Here is an 18,459-nt window from a genome sequence, read left to right as displayed (position 1 = left end):
ACCCACCTTATAGTAACTCCATTTAGGTTATATTTCCCTGGCTCGTTTCTGAAAAGGTCATGCGAGAGAGTATCAAAAGCCTTACTAAAGTCAAGATATACCACATCTACTGCTTCTCCCTTACCCATGAGGCTTGTTACCCTGTCAAAGAAAGCTATTAGGACGGTCTGACTTGATTTGTTCTTGACAAATCCATGCTGACTATTACTTATCACCTTATTATCTTCTAGGTGTTTGTAAATTGATTGCTTAATTATTTGCTCCATCTTGCTGGGTACAGAAATTAAGCTGACTGGTCTGTAATTCTCTGGGTTGTCCTTATTCTTCTTTTTATAGAGAGTTACTATATTTACCCTTTTCCAGTTCTCTGGGATCTCTGCTGTCTTCCATGCCTTTTCAAAGATAATTGCTAATGGCTCAGATGTCTCCTCAGTTAGCTCCTTGAGTATTTTAGGATGTATTTCTTCAGACCCTGGTGACTTGAAGACATCTAACTTGTCTAAGTAATTTTTAAGTTAGTCTTTCCCTATTTTAGACTCTGATCCTACCTCATTTTCACTGGCATTCACTATGTTTGATAACCAATCACTACTAACCTTTTTGGTGAAAACCAAAACAAAAAAGTCATTTAGCACTTCTGCCATTTCCACATTTTCTGTTATTATTTCCCCCCCTCATTGAGTCATGGGTCTACTTTGTCCTTTCTTTAGCTTCTAATGTATTTGTAGAATGTTTTCTGGTTACCTTTTATGTCTTGAGCTAGTTTAATCTCATTTTGTGCCTTGGCCTTTCTAATGTTGTCCCTACATAGGTGTGCTATTTGTTTATAGTCATCCTTTATCATTTGACCTAGTTTCCACTTTTTGCAGAACTCTTTTTTTTGAGCTTTACGATCACTGAAGATCACATGGGTAAGCCAGGGTGGTCTCTTGCCATACTTGTTCTCTTTTCTACACAGTGGGATAGTTTTCTCTTCTGCCCTTAATCATGATGGTCCCTTCTGACCTTAGTCTCTGAATCTATATACGTGGAAACCTCCAGTACCTCATATATGCCATTGGGGAAGTACCTTTAAAAAATAACAACAAAAAACCCAACAGATAAGTTTAAAACATGGGCCGTTTTCATATCAATTCTATGTTCAGTGCACATATACTTTATTATAAAAGGATAACTTTAATACCTGTGTGATCCATAACTTTAAGGCTCATTCTCCCTTTAGACATGATCTAATAGATACAAGTTAAAACTGACAGCTTTTTCAGTGATGAACTCTCTTATATTCAGGCAGCAGCAGAAACAAGAGCAGAATGACTTCAATAAGAGGGTGTCGCTAGCAATTACATGCTCATCCCCTAGATATTCCTTTCAAAAATTAGTTTTTCCCTCCTTCTCTTCAGGTTTTTATAGACTTTCCAATTATGATCCAGTGATATTTGGCTTTTTATTAATTAAAGTACTGTATGGAGCACAGTCTCAAGCATTTTTGTTAGATCTAATGTAACAAAGTCCCTTAGTGGCTCTTTATCTCTGTATATAAAATTACTTCCTGGCGTTTTCTCATTTTAGGACTCATTTTCTCTCATTGTCAGGAATGAAATATAAACCTTTGCAATTTGGTCTGGTCTCAAAATCTCTAACATGAACATTGCTGTCTAATTTTCTTTGAAATAACCCCCTCAAACTCTCTGCTTATAAAGAGCTTAATAAGAAAAAAAATACCGCATGCTGGGGCTGGATTTATGCAGCCATCACAATAATCGGCAAATGTAAGGTTGCCCAAGGAATGGGTTTACTGAGGCTGCTACGTTAATGATGGATTTCTGGACACAAGAGAGCGTTCACAGCACTGAGTCCTGATTCAACTCTCATAAAAAAACCACCTTCATAATTTTGTAATGCTTCAAATCCAGCACATAACCTAACTAGGAAGGTTAGGTAATTGCACTTATATTTTTATATGGTAAAACTATTTGCTGTCTTGATAATATACATTTTCTCCATTATATATTTAGCTATGTTACAGAATTAGAAAGGCTAGCAGTTATCCTGCTTCAAGGAAAAAGGTAGTCAGTAGTTTTTTTTACCCTTCCCCAGGCAGGGCCGGCGCTTCCATTTAGGTGGCCCAGGCAATCGCCTAGGGCGCCAGGATTATTGGGGGGCGGCATTTTGCCGGAGGAGGGAGGTGCGGCAGGCGGCTCCGGTGGACCTGCTGCAGTCATGCCTGCGGAGGATCCCCTGGTCCCGCGGCTCCAGTGGAGCTGCCGCAGGCATTCCTGCGGACAGTCCGCTGCTCCTGCGGACCTCCCGCAGGCACGGCTGCGGCAGCTCCACCGGAGCCGCAGACCAGCAGACCCTTTCCGCAGGCACGACTGTGGCAGGTCCACTGGAGCCACGGGACCAGCGCGCCGGGCGGCGAAATGGCCGTGTGCCTAGGGTGCTAAAAACACTAGTGCCAGTCCTGTCCCCATGACATAACACTGTACAATTAGCTAAGATGGAGTGTGTATGTGTGTATTGTGAGAGCATCTTTGCCTGAGGCATCAAGTCTATGCAGAGGACAGATCTGGGGATGAGGAGGATGAAATGGTGATGCTGATGATGCTGAACTGAACCTCTGGCCACAGTCCCAGAACATCAGGTATTTCACTGCTGATCACCCACAAGGGATCATGAGATCATCTAGTCTGGCTTCCTGCATATCTCAGGTCCTTACATTTCACCCAGTTACCCCAATAACTTCGTGTTTGGCTTCAAAATTAACACCTCATTTAAATGAATGGGGGCAGTTCATTTCTTTTACAGCTACCATTTCAGGCCACTTGTCTACACAGTTAGGAAGAGGACCACACTGAGAAGACTTCTGTTTGCAACTGTAACAACCAAAGCCCCAAGGCCCTGATCTTCTTTCATGCCAATTTTACACCAGTGCCAAATTCTGGACTTCACTAGAGATGCTCCTGATTTATACTAGTGTAAGTAAAAGGAGAGTCTGTTCCTGATTTATTTTATTTTATTAAATTAAAATGTGTATTGTGCCCAAACACCATCAGAGAATTACAGGCATGGCATTCCATGGACTGCTGACTCAGTCTGACCCTGGGTACAGGAAAGGCCCTGTAGAACTCTGGAGCCATTTCTGCACTCGGATCAGTAGGCTCCATGACATAAAATTATGGATCCTACAGCAATAGGAGCAGCCGCCTACAAATGGCCTCATAGCTGCCAGTGTGCTGCTGCTATCACTGAAGGGAAGGAGAGGGGTAGAAGGCCAAATAAGTAGTTTTGCTTTGAGTCAGAGTTCAAGGCCAGAACAGAGCACCAGATCATCCAGTCTGACCTGTTTATCACAGGTCACCACCATCATCTAGCAGCTGCACACTAAACCAACAACAAAAACTAGACCAATGTATTACAGCCCACAGGAAGCTAGACTGTAGTCTGCAACGGGCAGAGAATAGGAGGGACTGAGATTAACCAGTGCTCAAAGTCCCCCACAATGGCAGGGAAATAAAAGTGAAATATACCCAGATAATCCTGGCAAGTAATCTGCACACCCATGCTGCAGAGTAAAACAACACCCTCACCCCCACGCCCCATCTCCCACACGCAACGTCACTGCCAATCTGACTTGGGGAGAAATTCCTTCTTGATCCCACATGCAGTGATCAGTTAGACCCTGTGCATTCATCTCAGGGGATGTTGTGGCTATCTCCTATTCTGTGATGATTCCAATGGGAGGATGTCACAAAGTGATCTGAGCCATGGGTATAGGCCAGTGGCAGCACACCACCGGGCTAGATTATTAATTATTATACATAGTTTGTACTATAGTAATGCCCAGAGGTACAGTCAAGATCAGGAACTCATTTTTGCACAGTAAGTAGGACAAAATAGCAAGAACAGAGTCCCTGGCTCCAGAGAGTTCACAACTTAGATATATGACGAGATGTGATAGGTGGATTAAACTAGAGCTGGGCAAAATATTTTGGATGAATAGTCTATTCACCCAAAAATGCAGTTTTGGGTTGGCCAAAGCTACTCACGAATTTGTGTCAAGTTTAGCTATTGGTTGTGACCAAACAGAAAATGTAAAACGTTTCAATAATATTAAAAATATTTTTTTCTAAATGAAACCAAATGTTTTTTTAGACATAACAAAATGTTTCAAATCAGATTTTTTTCCATTCTTCTATTCACTTAAATTTTGAAAAATGTCATTTTTATTCAACCCAAAACAATTTTTAAATTTTTTTTTTAAATGCCAGTGAACCAAAAGGGATGCAGTGTTTTTGTAGTTATATTGGTCACAAGATATTAAAGAGACAAGGTGGGTGAGGTAATATCTTTTATTGGACCAACTTCTGTTGGTGAGAAAGACAAGTTATTGAACTTACACTGAGCTCTTCTTCAGGTGTGGGAAACCAGTGAACCAACGTATCCATTATTTGCCCAGTTCCAGATGAAACAGAGAAATGAGGATGAAGGGACGAGTATGAAGACAAGGTAGCATAAATCAAACATCTCTTTGCAACAGAGACGGTGGGGGGGGGGGAGGGAACAAGCGGGGCAATTTGCCCAAGGGCCCAGGCCCCACAGGGGCCCCATGAGAGTTTTTTGGGGCCCCTGGAGTGGGGTCCTTCTCTCACTGGGCCTGGGTCCCTGGGGCTTCTTCCACAGCAATTCAGTGTCAGGGGGTCCTTCCGCTCCGGGACCTGCTGCTGAACTGTCCCAAAGACCCGCGGCGGGTGGTCCTTTCCCCCCAGGACCCACTGCCAAAGTGCCAGTTCTTCGGCGACAATTCGGCGGCGGGGGCCCCCGGCTACCGAAGACCCCAGACCCCCTGAATCCTCTGGGCGGCCCTGCTTTGCAATAGAATGCAGTGGTTTTCAGCTTGCCACCTGTCCAGACAGTTTTAGCTCTCTAGAGCAAGGCAGGACGTAACACCTCCTGGTGTATTGGTTGTACTGTTGCTGGAGGTCTAATGCATGTTTCAGAGAGGGATGCTGCAGAGGAGAGAGGCTTTATGTTGGTGTGCTGTTGAAGGAATCCTGCTGCCTGCCATTCCAGTGAAATACAATCATCTCTCATCTGCTGCATCTTAGTATCAGGTGAAATGATCCTGCTGCTGTGAAGTACTTAACATTTCCTCAGGTGATTATAAACAGCACATTATTATACTACTAAATTCTAATGATAGTTTTCTCTTGCAGTCCATTGGATTGGAGTTTGGCAGTGATGTAAACCACTTCCTTCTTGGCTCATCAGAAGTAAAACTTCTGTGTTGATATTTTTGCATATGAAATAAAAGAGGTGAATTTGAAACTGAATTGATCAACCTTTCCTGCAAGCCAATGATTTTAATCTATAATGGGGAAAAGAGTGTATCTTTGTGACGCAAAGACCAGTTCCTCTGCAAAATACCTTGAGACTTCACATATGGACTAGAGAAGCCACTTCATTGTGCCATTCTGACTACAACAGTTTCAGGCTGATACACAAGCTCTTGAGTGGCCCAATACACTACCACAGGAGCCTTCCAGCCTCTGTATTCTCTGGAGACCAGCAAGAGTCTACAGAATCTGAGTTGATGACAGAGAGAGCCTTTGGCTATAGCAAAACTGAAGCAGTCAGTGAATTGGAATAGATGCACATGTCAGCTGTTTGAAGGAAAGGAGTAGTTGGAATCAGATGTGAGAGAAACTCATTGATGAAGTGCATCATGCACACTGTAATGGACTGGCTCTGAATAAATCGACTGGCATGGTGCTCAAATGGGAAACTTTGGCTGTGATTTTTATGGTTTCTAAGCTTCACAGCAGGATGTTCCAGGTACTTTCACACCTGCTGAAATGAAAGGGAGCAGACGATCAGCTGGATGCCCTAGTTAAGACTTCTGAATGAGGCTGGCAATCATTTTATGGAGTAAGGCATCAATGATGGCAGATGGGGCTCCATGTGTGATGACTGTAGAATGGTGGCACATTTTGAAAGAGCTGAAGCTGTGCTCTTGGTGGCATATCCCTGCATTATGCATCAAATGGCTCCCTGTGTCCTGGACTGGCAGCAAAATATTCTGAAGCCAGAAACACCATTAAGGAATTAATTAACCATCTCCGGTCGACATTGGCTCATTGGTGCCTTGTATTCTGGATTCTGGAGCCCTGCTTTAGATGCAGATTAGCTGCTCATATGCAACCTCACTGATTCAGTAAATGGAAAGCCCTGAGATGATTAGGGGGAATTAACAGAACAAGTCTCTAGTTAAATTTAGTATATTAAGGCAAAACTTAGAAAACAGCGATAACTATTTTGCATTGCAGACAACAGGCCACCAGGCAAAAGGATGCCATCAGATATTCCACAAGTTTCATCAGAGACAAGGGAGACCTTCAAAATGGTCAAGATAGACATGCGTTTCACCTGAGCGATTGCACAAGATTTATTCCTGTTGATAACAACACGTCCTGGGTGATTACGTAGGAAGACAAAAAGAAGCACTGACGGTAGGTTTTGTAAAGCCAGGCCATAAATCAGTCTAGGCCAGTGGCTCTCAAACTTTTTTTTACTTGTGACCCCTTTCACATAGCAAGCTTCTGAGTGTGGCCCCCACCCTGCCTATAAATATATAAAAAGTGTTTTTAATTTAACACCATTTTAAATGCTGGAGGCAAAGAGGGATTTGGGGTGGAGGTTGACAGCTCACGATCCCCCCCCACATAATAACCTCCCAACCTCCAGTTTGAGAACCCCTGGTCTAGGCCAATCAGGAATTACTTATCACGAGGCATGTGCAATGTATTAGCCTCTTAAATGTAGAAGAAACAAACATATTGAGAGTCACTCGAGTCCTTACCAAGACTGTGTTCGCTTACATCTGCGAGACTCTGGTACAAACTACTTCCCAAACAAACTTCTGGAAGGCCATGAGAGACAATGCTACATGCTCACAGCACCGGGTTGCTAAAGGGAAGATGACTCAATGGCAATCTGGAGTGTTGCAGCCTCTTTTTCTATTCTAACCTGCAATGGCCTTCACTGTCAGCATTATGGCTCCACCAGTCAGGGAGGCAAGCCCTGGCATCAGCAAAGATCGTAGAAGAATGGAAGAAAAAAGGGATCTATAAAGATAGATAGCAACAAAAGTAGCTCAAAGGCAGACAGAAAGGAATCTATCTATGCCTCCCTTGGAACTGCAGGAGTTTAATCCCATTGGATGACACCCCCTTTAACCTCAGCCCCAAGTACATGCTAGAGGTTGACATATTGTGAAAAAGCAGCATGACTTTGACAGTTGCTGGCAGAGTTTTTTTGCTGCCTACAATGTTTTCTGCAGGTATCCTTGAATGTTAGCTGTCCTGCACAAATCAATTGCCGAATCTTGCATTTCAACTGTGTTGCCACGGCTGTTCTTTTGTGGGCAGGGAACCATGAAAGTTGCCTTCAGATGTGAATGCACTAGCTCACTAACTGGAAGCTAGGTATTAAGGAAGCTTAGAAGAAATTTTATCGTGCTCAGGGTGGAGTGGACTTACTGAAGCAAAAACTGAAGCTACAGGCTGAACACATTTAACACAGCTATAGTTGAGTATAATCCCATGTGGGGGAGACAGCTCTATAAAATCTTAGCAATTTTTGTGCATGAATATGAAGCATTTTAGAAGCATCACATTGCTAGTTTTGGCAATGGTGACACTTTTTTTGCATATTAGAAATGGAACATATAGAAAGAAGCACATTTCAAGCTATGAGCTTTAGAAAGATAACAATTTGGCCCTCAGCACAAATTGTGCTGGGCCTCTTGTGAGCATCATGCAAGTATCATGAAATTCCTGGAATGTTCTGCTTCTGGTCAGGCCAGTGACTGTGTGAGAATAGTTTCTTTTGCAATATGCTGGCACTTCTGCTTTCAGTCGTTGGTTGGATGTGCAAGCAAAGGGGGTCATCAAAATGACAAAATAATAATCCATCTGCTTTGACTGTTCAATTCTAGTGGGGTTGAGTGGGGTTCCCCCCCATTTTATCTGGATGATCATCATTATTTAAAATCCTCCTCAACTTTCATCATTTCATCTCTGTGCTCTGGCTTCATAATGGGCAAAAATGAAAGCACAAGTTGCATTTGTCCTTGGGAGAGAGAAAGTGGCCTCATTTCACTGAAAACCAAAATCAACAGGGGAAACAATTTCTCTGTTAGATCACAGGACAGCCATCTTGTCCTTCAGAAATCTCAGAGATACTGGAGATCACCAGTGAAACAGGGAACCAGGCAGAAATGAAAGCAACAAAAAAGGGAAAATGAAGAGTGTATTCACCACTTGCAGGTATTTAAAAATAACACCTAAAAATCAGAAAGGACTTGGGCAATGTTCTGCAAAATTAAACACATTAAAGGAAAGCCAGCAGTGCTGGAGACATCTCCATGTAGCATTTTTCACACTCAAATATTCAGAGTCAGTGTTAACACATGTCTTAATTTATTTAAAACTCCAGGAGCAAGGAAGAAAGAGAGAAATGCAATATTGGTGCTTCCAATACAGCTGCTCTCGCAAATTCAGTAGGACCTCCCATTATTTATTTACACATCAAAGAAACATGTTGGAAATGAATTTAGTGCTGGTGAAAGGAGCTGGATCAATGGCCTTGGAGGATGGAGCCTTCTTTGTATCCATAGAGCAGGGGGAAAATCAGCACAAACTTCTTCACCAATGTGCCACAGTTCTTCTCTGGACAGACCACGTTTGGATGCAGAAAGGAAGTTCAGACTTTCTAAAACAAGTTTGATTAACTCCGGCACCTAAAATTACCTAATCTTGGCTTCCAGCTTCTACCTCCAGGGGAGGTGCCAAAATAGCCTCAGAAAAGGGTTCTCATTACATTACAGACATGACCACAAGTATGAAGCATATTGTGGCAATCTGTTCTCACTGTCTCTCAGCACAAATTTTGCTACTTCAAAGGTTTGGCTCAAAATCAAATGAACAATTAAACTAGCGGGTGCTTATCTGTAGAGAATGGCCCCACTTACTCAGCCTCAGCTTCCTGTAAGATAAAGTCAGGTCTCTTTATGGGACTGGAATAAGTTTTTCATACTGCACGGTACTATAGGACTTGGCTACACTTACAAGTTTAGTGCATTAAAGCAGCCCAGTGCGTTCTAACTCACAATGGCAAGGCATGTAGAGTGCTCTAACTCCGTGGCTAGAATGCTCCTGGTACTCCACTTCGGTGAGTGGAATAACATGTGATGCGCCCCTGCTGGAGTGCCGCGGTGCCAGTGTGGACTCTTTGGTTTGTTAATGCGCTCTGATCGGCCTCTAGAAGTGTCCCATAATGCCTGTTCTAGACACTCTGGTCATCACTTTGAACTCTACTGCCCTGCCCTCAGGTGACCAACTGCCATACCTGCCCCTTAAATTCTCTGGGAATTTTGAAAATCCCCTTCCTGTTTGCTCAGCCAGGCATGAAATGCTCTGAGAATCTTTCCAGCTGACCATGCCTCCACGCACCAAGCAAGCCCCAGTATGGAGAAATGGTGAAGTGCTGTACCTCATCAGTGTTTGAGGGGAGGAAGCTGTCCAGTCCCAGCTGCACTCCAACTGTAGAAACTCCGATACCTTCAGGCAGATATCAAGGGACATGATGGAAAGGGACCATGATCGAGAATGCACTGCAGTGCAGGGTTAAAGTGAAGGAGCTGCGGAATGCCTACTGCAAAGCCCACGAGGCAAAGAGCTGCTCCGGTGCTGCCCCTGTGATCTGCCATTTCTACAAAGAGCTGGACGCGATACTTGGGGGTGACCCCACCTCCACTCAGAGGACCACCATGGACCCTTCAGATCCCAGTTCAACAAGCCAAAAGGAGAAGGAAGAGGAAAATGGAAGTGAGGGTGCTAAGGAGAAGGAAGACACCCTGGAATCCCTAGATGCATGCAGCCAGGAGCTGTTTGCAAGCTAGGAGGAAGGTAGCCAATTACGGCGGCAAGTGCTTGAGGAAGGACAAACACCAGAGGAGGTTCCTGGTAAGCAGCTTTTATTTTGGGAAGGTTATTCAGTGAGGGCTCTTCCAGTGAGGATCGTTAGGGCTGCATGCATGCCTAGATGCAGAATAGGACGTTGATGTGCTCTCTCACATCACGGTAATCGGCCTCAGTGATCTCTTCAAAGGTCTCATCCAGAACTTGGGCAATGTATCTTGGGAGAAGCACTGTGGTCCTTGTTCCAGTCAGGCTAATGTTCGCGCCACTGTGCCATGAGGGGTGGGGGGACCATTGCTGCACACAGGCAAGATGCATATGGGCAAGGGCAGAAGAAGCATTGTAGTAGAAGACTCTCCCTTGCTTCCCAGGTCACCCTCAGCAGTGAGATATCTTCCAGGACGAGTTCCTGTGGCAAATGTGGGGACAATGTTCAGTATAGAGGCCCCCTGCCGCTGTTGGCACAGAAACCCAGAGGGCAGTACAGCCCTGAAACAATCGGTCCCCCTTGCCCCTGTGCTTACTCACCATTTTGGGGCTCCTATGGGTTATGTGCGCTCGCTTTGAGACAAGCAAATTATGGTACTGTGTAGACTGTGCTTGCTCTCCTTAAGTACAGGGGAATCATTGCTCTGTCTAGTGTGAACAATGCTGCCTCTCTTAAGTGTTGCATTTTACCTTTACAGATGCAACCTTGAGATCTCATATATCTATCACATCACCAGCTGAGAGGCTGCAAAGAATCAGCAAAAGATCACATAGAAGCAAAGAAGACCTGCTGCATGAAGTAATGCAGCAATCACTTAACGAGAATCGAAAAGTGCAGGAGTGGAGGGAGAGAGAAAGGAGAATCTACCAGCAGAATGAGAAGCGCTGGCACAAAGGCGCGGTGCTCTGGCAGCAAAGCACGGATTGGCTGATAAGCATCATGGAGTGCCAAGAAGACTCTATCCAGGTGCTCGTAGCCATGCAGGTGGAGCACTAGTGCGCCTGCCCCCCCCTGCAGCCCTTGTCCCAAAACTCTTTCCCTTGTGCCCCCATGTCACCTCCAATCCACTTTCCCCAACATCTGGGTTCTTACCGTCAACAGCTTCTCCAGCACCTGTAGCTTCACCACCTCACCCTGAAAACTACGACCCTTACCCACTGCACTCAGCCTCCATCACCATGCAGTATAGCCATCCTGAAGTGCAGCGCTCATTGCACAGCACTCCAGACAGGAAGGCTGAATATGATAACAGGACATACACAAACCTGTGATTGTATTGTTTCCCACCCCACCCCCTTGCCCTTTCTGTTTCCCAAGCAGTTGTTTTTCTTTTTAATAAATGAATTTTCTTTTCAATAAATGGATTTTTTTGACTCTGAAAACATTCTTTATTATTGCATAAAGTAAAAGATACCTTAGCCCAGGAAAGCAAAAGGCACTGCAAGTCAGCATAGCAAACACAGGTTCCTACAAACATTGGAATCACTGCACTTCACTGCCGTGCAGGGCACCAGACATTACTGGTGGCTTTCAGACTCAAATTGCTCCCTCAAAGCATCCCTAATCCTTGCAGCCCCACATTGGGCCCCTCTAATAGCCCTGCTCTCTAGTGGTTCAAATTCAGCCTCTAAGTGTTGAACCTCCAAGTTCCATACCGGAGTGAATCTTTCACCCTTCCCTTCACAAATGTTATGGAGGGTACAGCACACAGATATAACTGCGGGGATGGTGTCATTGGCCAAGTCCAGCTTCCCATAGAGAGAGTGCCAGTGGCCCCTTAAACAGCCAAAAGCACACTCCACAGTCATTCTGCACCAGCTCAGCCTGTTGTTGAACTGCTCCTTGCTGATGTTAAGGCTCCCTGTGTAGGGTTTCATGAGACATGGCATTAAAGAGTAAGTGGGGTCTCCAAGGATCACAGTGGGCATTTCAACTTCCCCTACAGTGATCTTCTGATCTGGGAAAAAAGTCCCTGCTTGCAGCTTCCTGAACAGGCCAGTGTTCCAAAAGATGGGTGCATCATGCACCTTTCTGGGCTAGCCTGCATTAATATCAATCAAATGCCCACAGTGATCCATAAGTGCCTGGAGAACCATAGAGAAATACCCCTTCCGATCAATGTACTTGGAGGCTAGGTGGGCTGGTGTCAGAATTGGAACACATGTTCCATCTATCGCCCCTCTGCAATTAGGGAAACCCATTTGTGCCAAGCCAGCCACAATGTCGAGCATGTTACCCAGAGTCAAGGTTCTTCTGAGCAGGATGTGATTAATGGCCCTACAAACTTGCATCAACATGATTCCAATGGTCGACTTTGCCTCTCCAAACTGGTTAGTGACCGATCGGTAGCTGTTTGGAGTTGCCAGCTTCCGGACTCCAATAGCCACCCACTTCTCCACCAGCAGGGCAGCTCTCAATCTCGTGTCCTTGCACCGCAGGGTGGGGGTGAGGCTCAGCACACAGTCCCATGAAAGTGGCTTTTCTCATCTGAAAGTTCTGCAGCCACTGCTCATCATCCCAGAGTTGCAGGACGACATGATCCCACCACTCAGTGCTTGTTTCCCAAGCCCAAAAGCGGTGTTCCATGGTGGTGAGCATGTCCGTGAATGCCACAAGCAATATTATGTTGTATGTGTTACGTGACTTGATATCATCGTCGGAGTTCTCACTGTCAGTTTGGATGTTAAGGAGTATCTCGACTGCCAAACATGACATGCTGGCGAGACTCATCAGCATATTCCTCCACAGTTTGGGTTCCATTCGCGCAGACCAAAAAGGGAAGACAGAACGCCCAGCACAAAAAACGTCGAACGATGGTGCCAAATGTGGATGGATACAGAGGGATTGCTGGGATGTGAAGTGCTGCATCATGGGGCATTGGGACAGGACCCAGAATGCCCCATACCCCCTTCCCACAAGCCGCAGACCAGAATGGGAAGAAGTGCTCTGTGGGATAGCTGCCCATAATGCACTGCTCCCAATGCCACTGCAAGTGCTGCCAATGTGGCTACGCCAGTGCGCTTGAAGCTGTCAGTGTGGACAGACTGCAGCGCTTTCCCATGGTGTTCTATGAAAACTGGTTTAACACAAAGGGCTCTACAACTGCAAGTGTAGCCATGTCCGCAGAGTGAGCACAGTAGAAGGAGAGCAAGCAGGACTCTGGAATGTGAGCTGCATTGGCAATGGGAAAGTGAGCATGAGTTGGGGCTGCACTGCCTGCGGGAGCAAGCAAGACTCCATGAGAGTTTTCTGGGATCTATTGTCCCTCATGTATCATGAATACATTTGTCAGTGAAATTCTAGTTGCCAAAGAATCCAGCCTGGTTGTGACATGCTATGAACAGTGACAGGTAGAACAATTATCTCTAATGCCTGAACTCGAGCCAGCCCCATTGAGAAGTGACTGAGAGGGAATACATAGGAAATGCATTACGTTATTTTCACAGCCACTTTTCTGACTATAACTCCATTATCAGAAAAATCATTTGCACCTATAGGTGAGATAAACAGGAGGGAAGGTCTCCTTCCTCTCCTTATGTTAGGCTGAGAAGTGGCACTAAATTATTCTGATTGCAGAAAGATTGTTCCAGTAAAATAGAATGTGAAGCTCCCAGGGACGTGTTGAGAACAGAGGCTTTACACTATTTAAAAAGGCAAGAGACAAACCCCCTCGCCAAACTCCTTCACTCTTTATTACCAGCAGCTGCAATGCTGCGTGTGTCCGGCTGCCTTGTAAGTGTCAAGAGAAGTAATGGAGGTGGGATAGAATGTGAGCAGATAAAATAGATGGTAGCTTCCCCTTAGCAGCAAGTTTAATTATTTGCACTATCATAGGCTCAAGGAAAAAAATTATACATATTGAGAAATGATTCGCCCAGCTTCCTGCAGCAGGCAGATTATGAAAAATATTTACTCTTGCTGGTTCATGACAAAATGAGGTCTTTAAATATTCTGATCCCGTGCATGTCTTTGAATGGGGGAAGAAAAGGCAGAAGGAGTCTCCTACAAAAGTAAGAGTGCGAGAGCTTGCAGGGAACAAAGTAGCATTCATTTCTCTGCATGAAATAAGATTCCTTTAAGAAGTGAACCAAATCAAACATTAAACCAAAGAAAACCCCCTATTTTAAAGCATCCCTTCTGAAATGTCCCAGAACATCCTGTCTTCCTCCTTTCTGTAAAGGGACTGGAGCACACAGTCTTTGTTTTATGTCTTACACAGTACTTAGTACATTGTCAGTGCTTAACAAATACAGAATGATATGTATTTTCAAACATGGCAAGTGATTGTGGGTGTCCCAGATTTTTGGGTGATTAGACTGAGATACTTTAAAGGAGCCTGATTTTCCAAAAGTAGAGTGCCAAACCCTCGGAAAATCAGAACCTTCTGTGGTGTCTCACTGTGTGTGGCACCCAAAATCATCAACTGCTGTTAAAGGTGTAGAACAATAAATAAATACCACTACTGCTATCATGCACTATATGGGTGCAGATCATGGGTCATGTGATGTGTCCAATCTACACACATCCCTTGGATGTGTCATTATCTAAACCACAATTTGAGGTTACACACAATTCACTCAAAAATGCTAGTTATTCCTGCGTGACAAAATCCTGCAGTTCTCAGTCATTCTTGGCTCAGGAAAGTTTCCCACCGAAGTCAATGCTACTTTCATCTGAGCGAGGGCTCAGTTCTGAAGTGCGGAGCAACCTCAACTTCTGTTAACTTCAGCACTTACAAGAACAGGTCCTAAGCAAGAAGTGGAGGGATTTCGGTGGGACATGATAAAGCCCCGGTGGCCTGAATACTGGATGGTGATTAGGAAAGTGCATGCTGCACCTTCTGAACAGATTAGAAGCCAGTCCTGAACACACTCCTAATGCATATGCATCACTACAGCTGCCTCTGATTGCTGAAGGCAGAATGTCTTTGGGTAGTGCTGCTGGCACAGTGCACTTCTCTATCTCCCTTCTTGTTTTTACTTTGGCTACTAAAGCCACAATATAGCCCTTCCTCTCTGTATTAACAAAGCACTGGCTGATCAATGCATTAATGTAAATACATTCTACTAGGCTACATCCACAATGTAAACTAGTCAAGCTTCATTTTTCATAGAGTCCAGTTTGTGGGTGCTTGAAGAGAGCATTCCGATCTCACGCCTGGGTACTCAACGCTGCACACAGCTGCACCATATGGGCATTTGCATGTCTGTGTGCCAATCTGAGCCTCCAAATGGGAGATTTGGATGACCTGCCAGTAGTGGTGTTTGAAAACCAAGTTTGGAAAAGATTGTGGGAGAAAGAAGAGACTTTAGGACTTGCCTCACAGGGAGAATTCCTAATTGGAGCTGGAAACACAGCGCTGGTCACGATGATCGTTTCTGCCACTGGGACCTTACTGGTGCTCAGCAAGAGTGCAGAGCCTAGATAAAACACAAAAGAGAAGAGCAGACAAGCTCTTGTCACTAATCTCTGAAGCAAGGTTTGTAAAAGGCTCATCAGAACATTCCTGTAAAAACCTTACCTAGTCTGGTTCCAATTGTGTTAACTGGTCCCTGTTTCAGGGGGATAACATATGACAAAAGGCATTTTTCAATTTAGTTTGGATGCAGTCAATACAGCTTCACATACTCTAGGGCCCTATTCGGGAAACATATTGAAGTGATCTGTCTACCTTCTTCACACACATTATTTTTCTGCTTGTGCGTAATTTAGGATTCATTTTCTTTGCTGGAGCCACAACAAAATGCATTTGTTAAAAAATTTAATTGTAAGTGACTCTTCGTGCTGGTGAAAAATATCAGATTAATAGCAATGCAGTTGGACCTCAGTCTGTTCCTTTAGGCTAAACGTCTAACAAGGACTGCAGGAGGAACTGGAAACACAGATATTTTCTTGCAGAGGGCACAGGGAGTAGAGGAAAATGCAAAGGGAAATTCTTTGCTCTCTCTGCACAGAGCTAGAGAGGGCTGAGGCTGTGGGAACGATCAGTGGGTCCAAAATGCTGACAATACAGCGGTTGCAAACTTCTACATAAGCTTTGCTCCCCCTGCCTTGCGTCTGCAGTACCTACAAAAGAGAGGAGATTAGGTTGCACTGAACCCTGCCTGTATGGTGTGGGCCCGGTGCCAAACATATTTGTGGGCCCCCCTGGGGGGCAAAGGAGCATGGCGTGGGGAGGTTGGTCCCCAGAGCAAGGGGACAGCCAGGGGCATTGGGGCTTGGCATGGTGAGGCTGGGCCTGCTCCACCCAGCCCAGTGCAAGGGCACTGTATACAAACCAGCAGTTGCCAGACACACACTGACCCACCCAGCCCTGTGCTGCCAGCGTGCCCTTTCCCCTCGGGGGTGGGCCCATGCCATGCCACACAGCTCCCCAACTCCCTATGCCCAGCGTCCCCCGGAGTTGCTATGCCCAGCAGCCCCCCCAAACAGACCCTCCACCGCAAATGCACAGCAGCCTGCATACCACCACCCCTGCCCAGCTCCCTCCCCCCCACAGCTGCACCACTACTGTCCAATACACTTCCCCGCAGTCCAGCACCACAACTACACAGCATCTCACTCAGACCCCCGCACTGGCCAGCACTCCCCCACACAGCCGCACCACTACTGCCCAATGCACTTCCCCACAGCCCACCCCCCACAACTTCACAGCACCCCACTCAGACCCCTCCACTGGCCAGCACCCCCCCACACAGCTGCACCACTACTGCTCAATGCACTTTCCCACAGCCCCCTCACTACAACTACACAGCACCCCACTCTACGGTGACCAGATGTCCCGATTTTATAGGGACAGTCCCGATATTTGGGCCTTTTTTCTATGGGCTCCTATTGCCTCCCACCCCCTGTCTTGATTTTGCCCCCCCACCTCCGGAGACCCACTCTCTCACACCCTGCCCCCTGGCCACACTCATCGGCTCTGCTGGAAGGTGATGGCATCTGCCAGGCTGAGCTGGCAGCACGGCCGGGGCCGGTCCAGTGCCAGGGCAGGGAATCACTCTGGCCTTTTGGGAGTGGCACAGTTAGCCAGGTCAGGGTCTGCCCCTGCCTTGGCCAGACTCCCTCAGGACCCACTTGCCTGGAGACAGGATGACCATACATCCCCTTTAGGCTGGGACAGTTCCCTTTTTAAGCTCTGTCCCAGTCATCCTGACTTTTTTGACAAAAACGGGCATTTATCCCATTTGCTCTTGCCAACTGATCACTCGTCAAGAACAAAAAAACAAATGCCCAGTTTACCAAAAAAGTCTGGTGTACCCCCCTAGCAGGGCATGGGGGAACATGTTAGCAGGGGAGGGGGTAGCGACGCAAGGTGTCAGGCAGCAGGGCTTGGGGGGTCAGCCCCAGGTAGAATGGAGCTTGGGGGGGTTAGGGGCCAGCCCCAGCCCCTGGCAGTGATGTGGGTAGGGTGTCAGCCCCAGCTCCTAGCAGTGGTGTGGGGAGCTGGGGTGGGGGAGGGATCAGCTCCAGTCCTGGCAGCAGCATGCAGAGCTCGGGGAGGGGAGAAGGGGTCGGAGAGAAGGGGGAGAGTCCCTGGCCACAGCACCGGGAGCTTGAGGAGGGGAGAAGGGGTCGGATAGAGACGGGACAGCCCCTGGCCGCAGCACGGGGAGCTCGGGGAGGGGAGAAGGGGTTGGGGAGAGGGCGGACAGTTCCTGGCCGCAGCACGGGGAGCTCAGGGAGGAGAGAAGGGATCGGGGGGGTGGGGACAGCCTCTGGCCGCAGCATGGGGAGCTTGGGAAAGAGGGGTCAGCCCCTGAAAGCTTGGAGCTAGGGGCAGGGCCAGCAGCCCCAACCAGGCGGCACAGGGCTCCTGCTCTCTCAGCCCCAGCTGTAGCCAGAGGGCAGAGAGGAGCCTGTGACTGGCCTATGATCCATCAGGAGAGAGCAGAACGGCGGGCAGGGGCGGGGGCGGAGAAGAGCTGGCGGGGCCTTGGAGTGCAGCCCAAGCAGAGCGGGCTGGGTCAGGCCGGGGCCCCTTTGGAGCCTGGGCCCGGCACCATGGTGCCAATGGTGCCATTGTAAATCCATTACTGGTATTATTTAACTCTGAACAGCGTTTTTGGGATAGTGTGTGTGGCAGATGCTACTCTGTATAATTACTGTTTTCCTTTAGTAGCTCTGCATATAAACAATAAATGTCTCCTCTGATTTATACTATTGTATGAGGGAAAATGTTCATGAAGGCAGGCAGTTTGTATGCCACATTTCAGCCTGGTGATAGTTCAATGCCCAGGATATAAACCACTGAATACTGTGGGTTTATGAGAGCAAAGTTGAAATTGTGGGGGGAGTGCAGGGAAGCAGAGACAGGATTAAGAGAAAGTAAATAAGGAATTGTGGAAGGGTGAAGGATCTGGCTGGCTTGGCAGGATGGAGGCAGGAAGACGTGAAGAGGATAAAAAGTAATGAGGACTTATCTGAAGTAAAGCACAGAAGCCTGGGACACCAATCTCCAGTGACAAGACAGACAGGACAATGACAGCACCA

The 18,459-nt window shown here is 46.5% G+C and overlaps 1 protein-coding gene across 1 annotated transcript in view; it reads right to left on the bottom strand.

The window, feature by feature from the left end:
• The window catches only part of ALK (ALK receptor tyrosine kinase), a 637,574-nt gene that overhangs the window by 139,168 nt on the left and 479,947 nt on the right, over window positions 1–18,459 (bottom strand). The window contains exon 8 of the mRNA XM_050948434.1: window positions 15,286–15,386. Coding sequence (XP_050804391.1) covers window positions 15,286–15,386 — 101 coding nt within the window. The remainder of the gene's footprint in view (window positions 1–15,285; window positions 15,387–18,459) is intronic.

The sequence above is a fragment of the Gopherus flavomarginatus genome, chromosome 4 (genome assembly GCF_025201925.1).
Source record: "Gopherus flavomarginatus isolate rGopFla2 chromosome 4, rGopFla2.mat.asm, whole genome shotgun sequence".
In the NCBI taxonomy this organism is placed as follows: domain Eukaryota; kingdom Metazoa; phylum Chordata; order Testudines; family Testudinidae; genus Gopherus; species Gopherus flavomarginatus.
The sequence above is the reverse complement of the archived record's forward strand: the minus strand, read 5'-3'. Positions and strand labels throughout refer to the sequence as shown.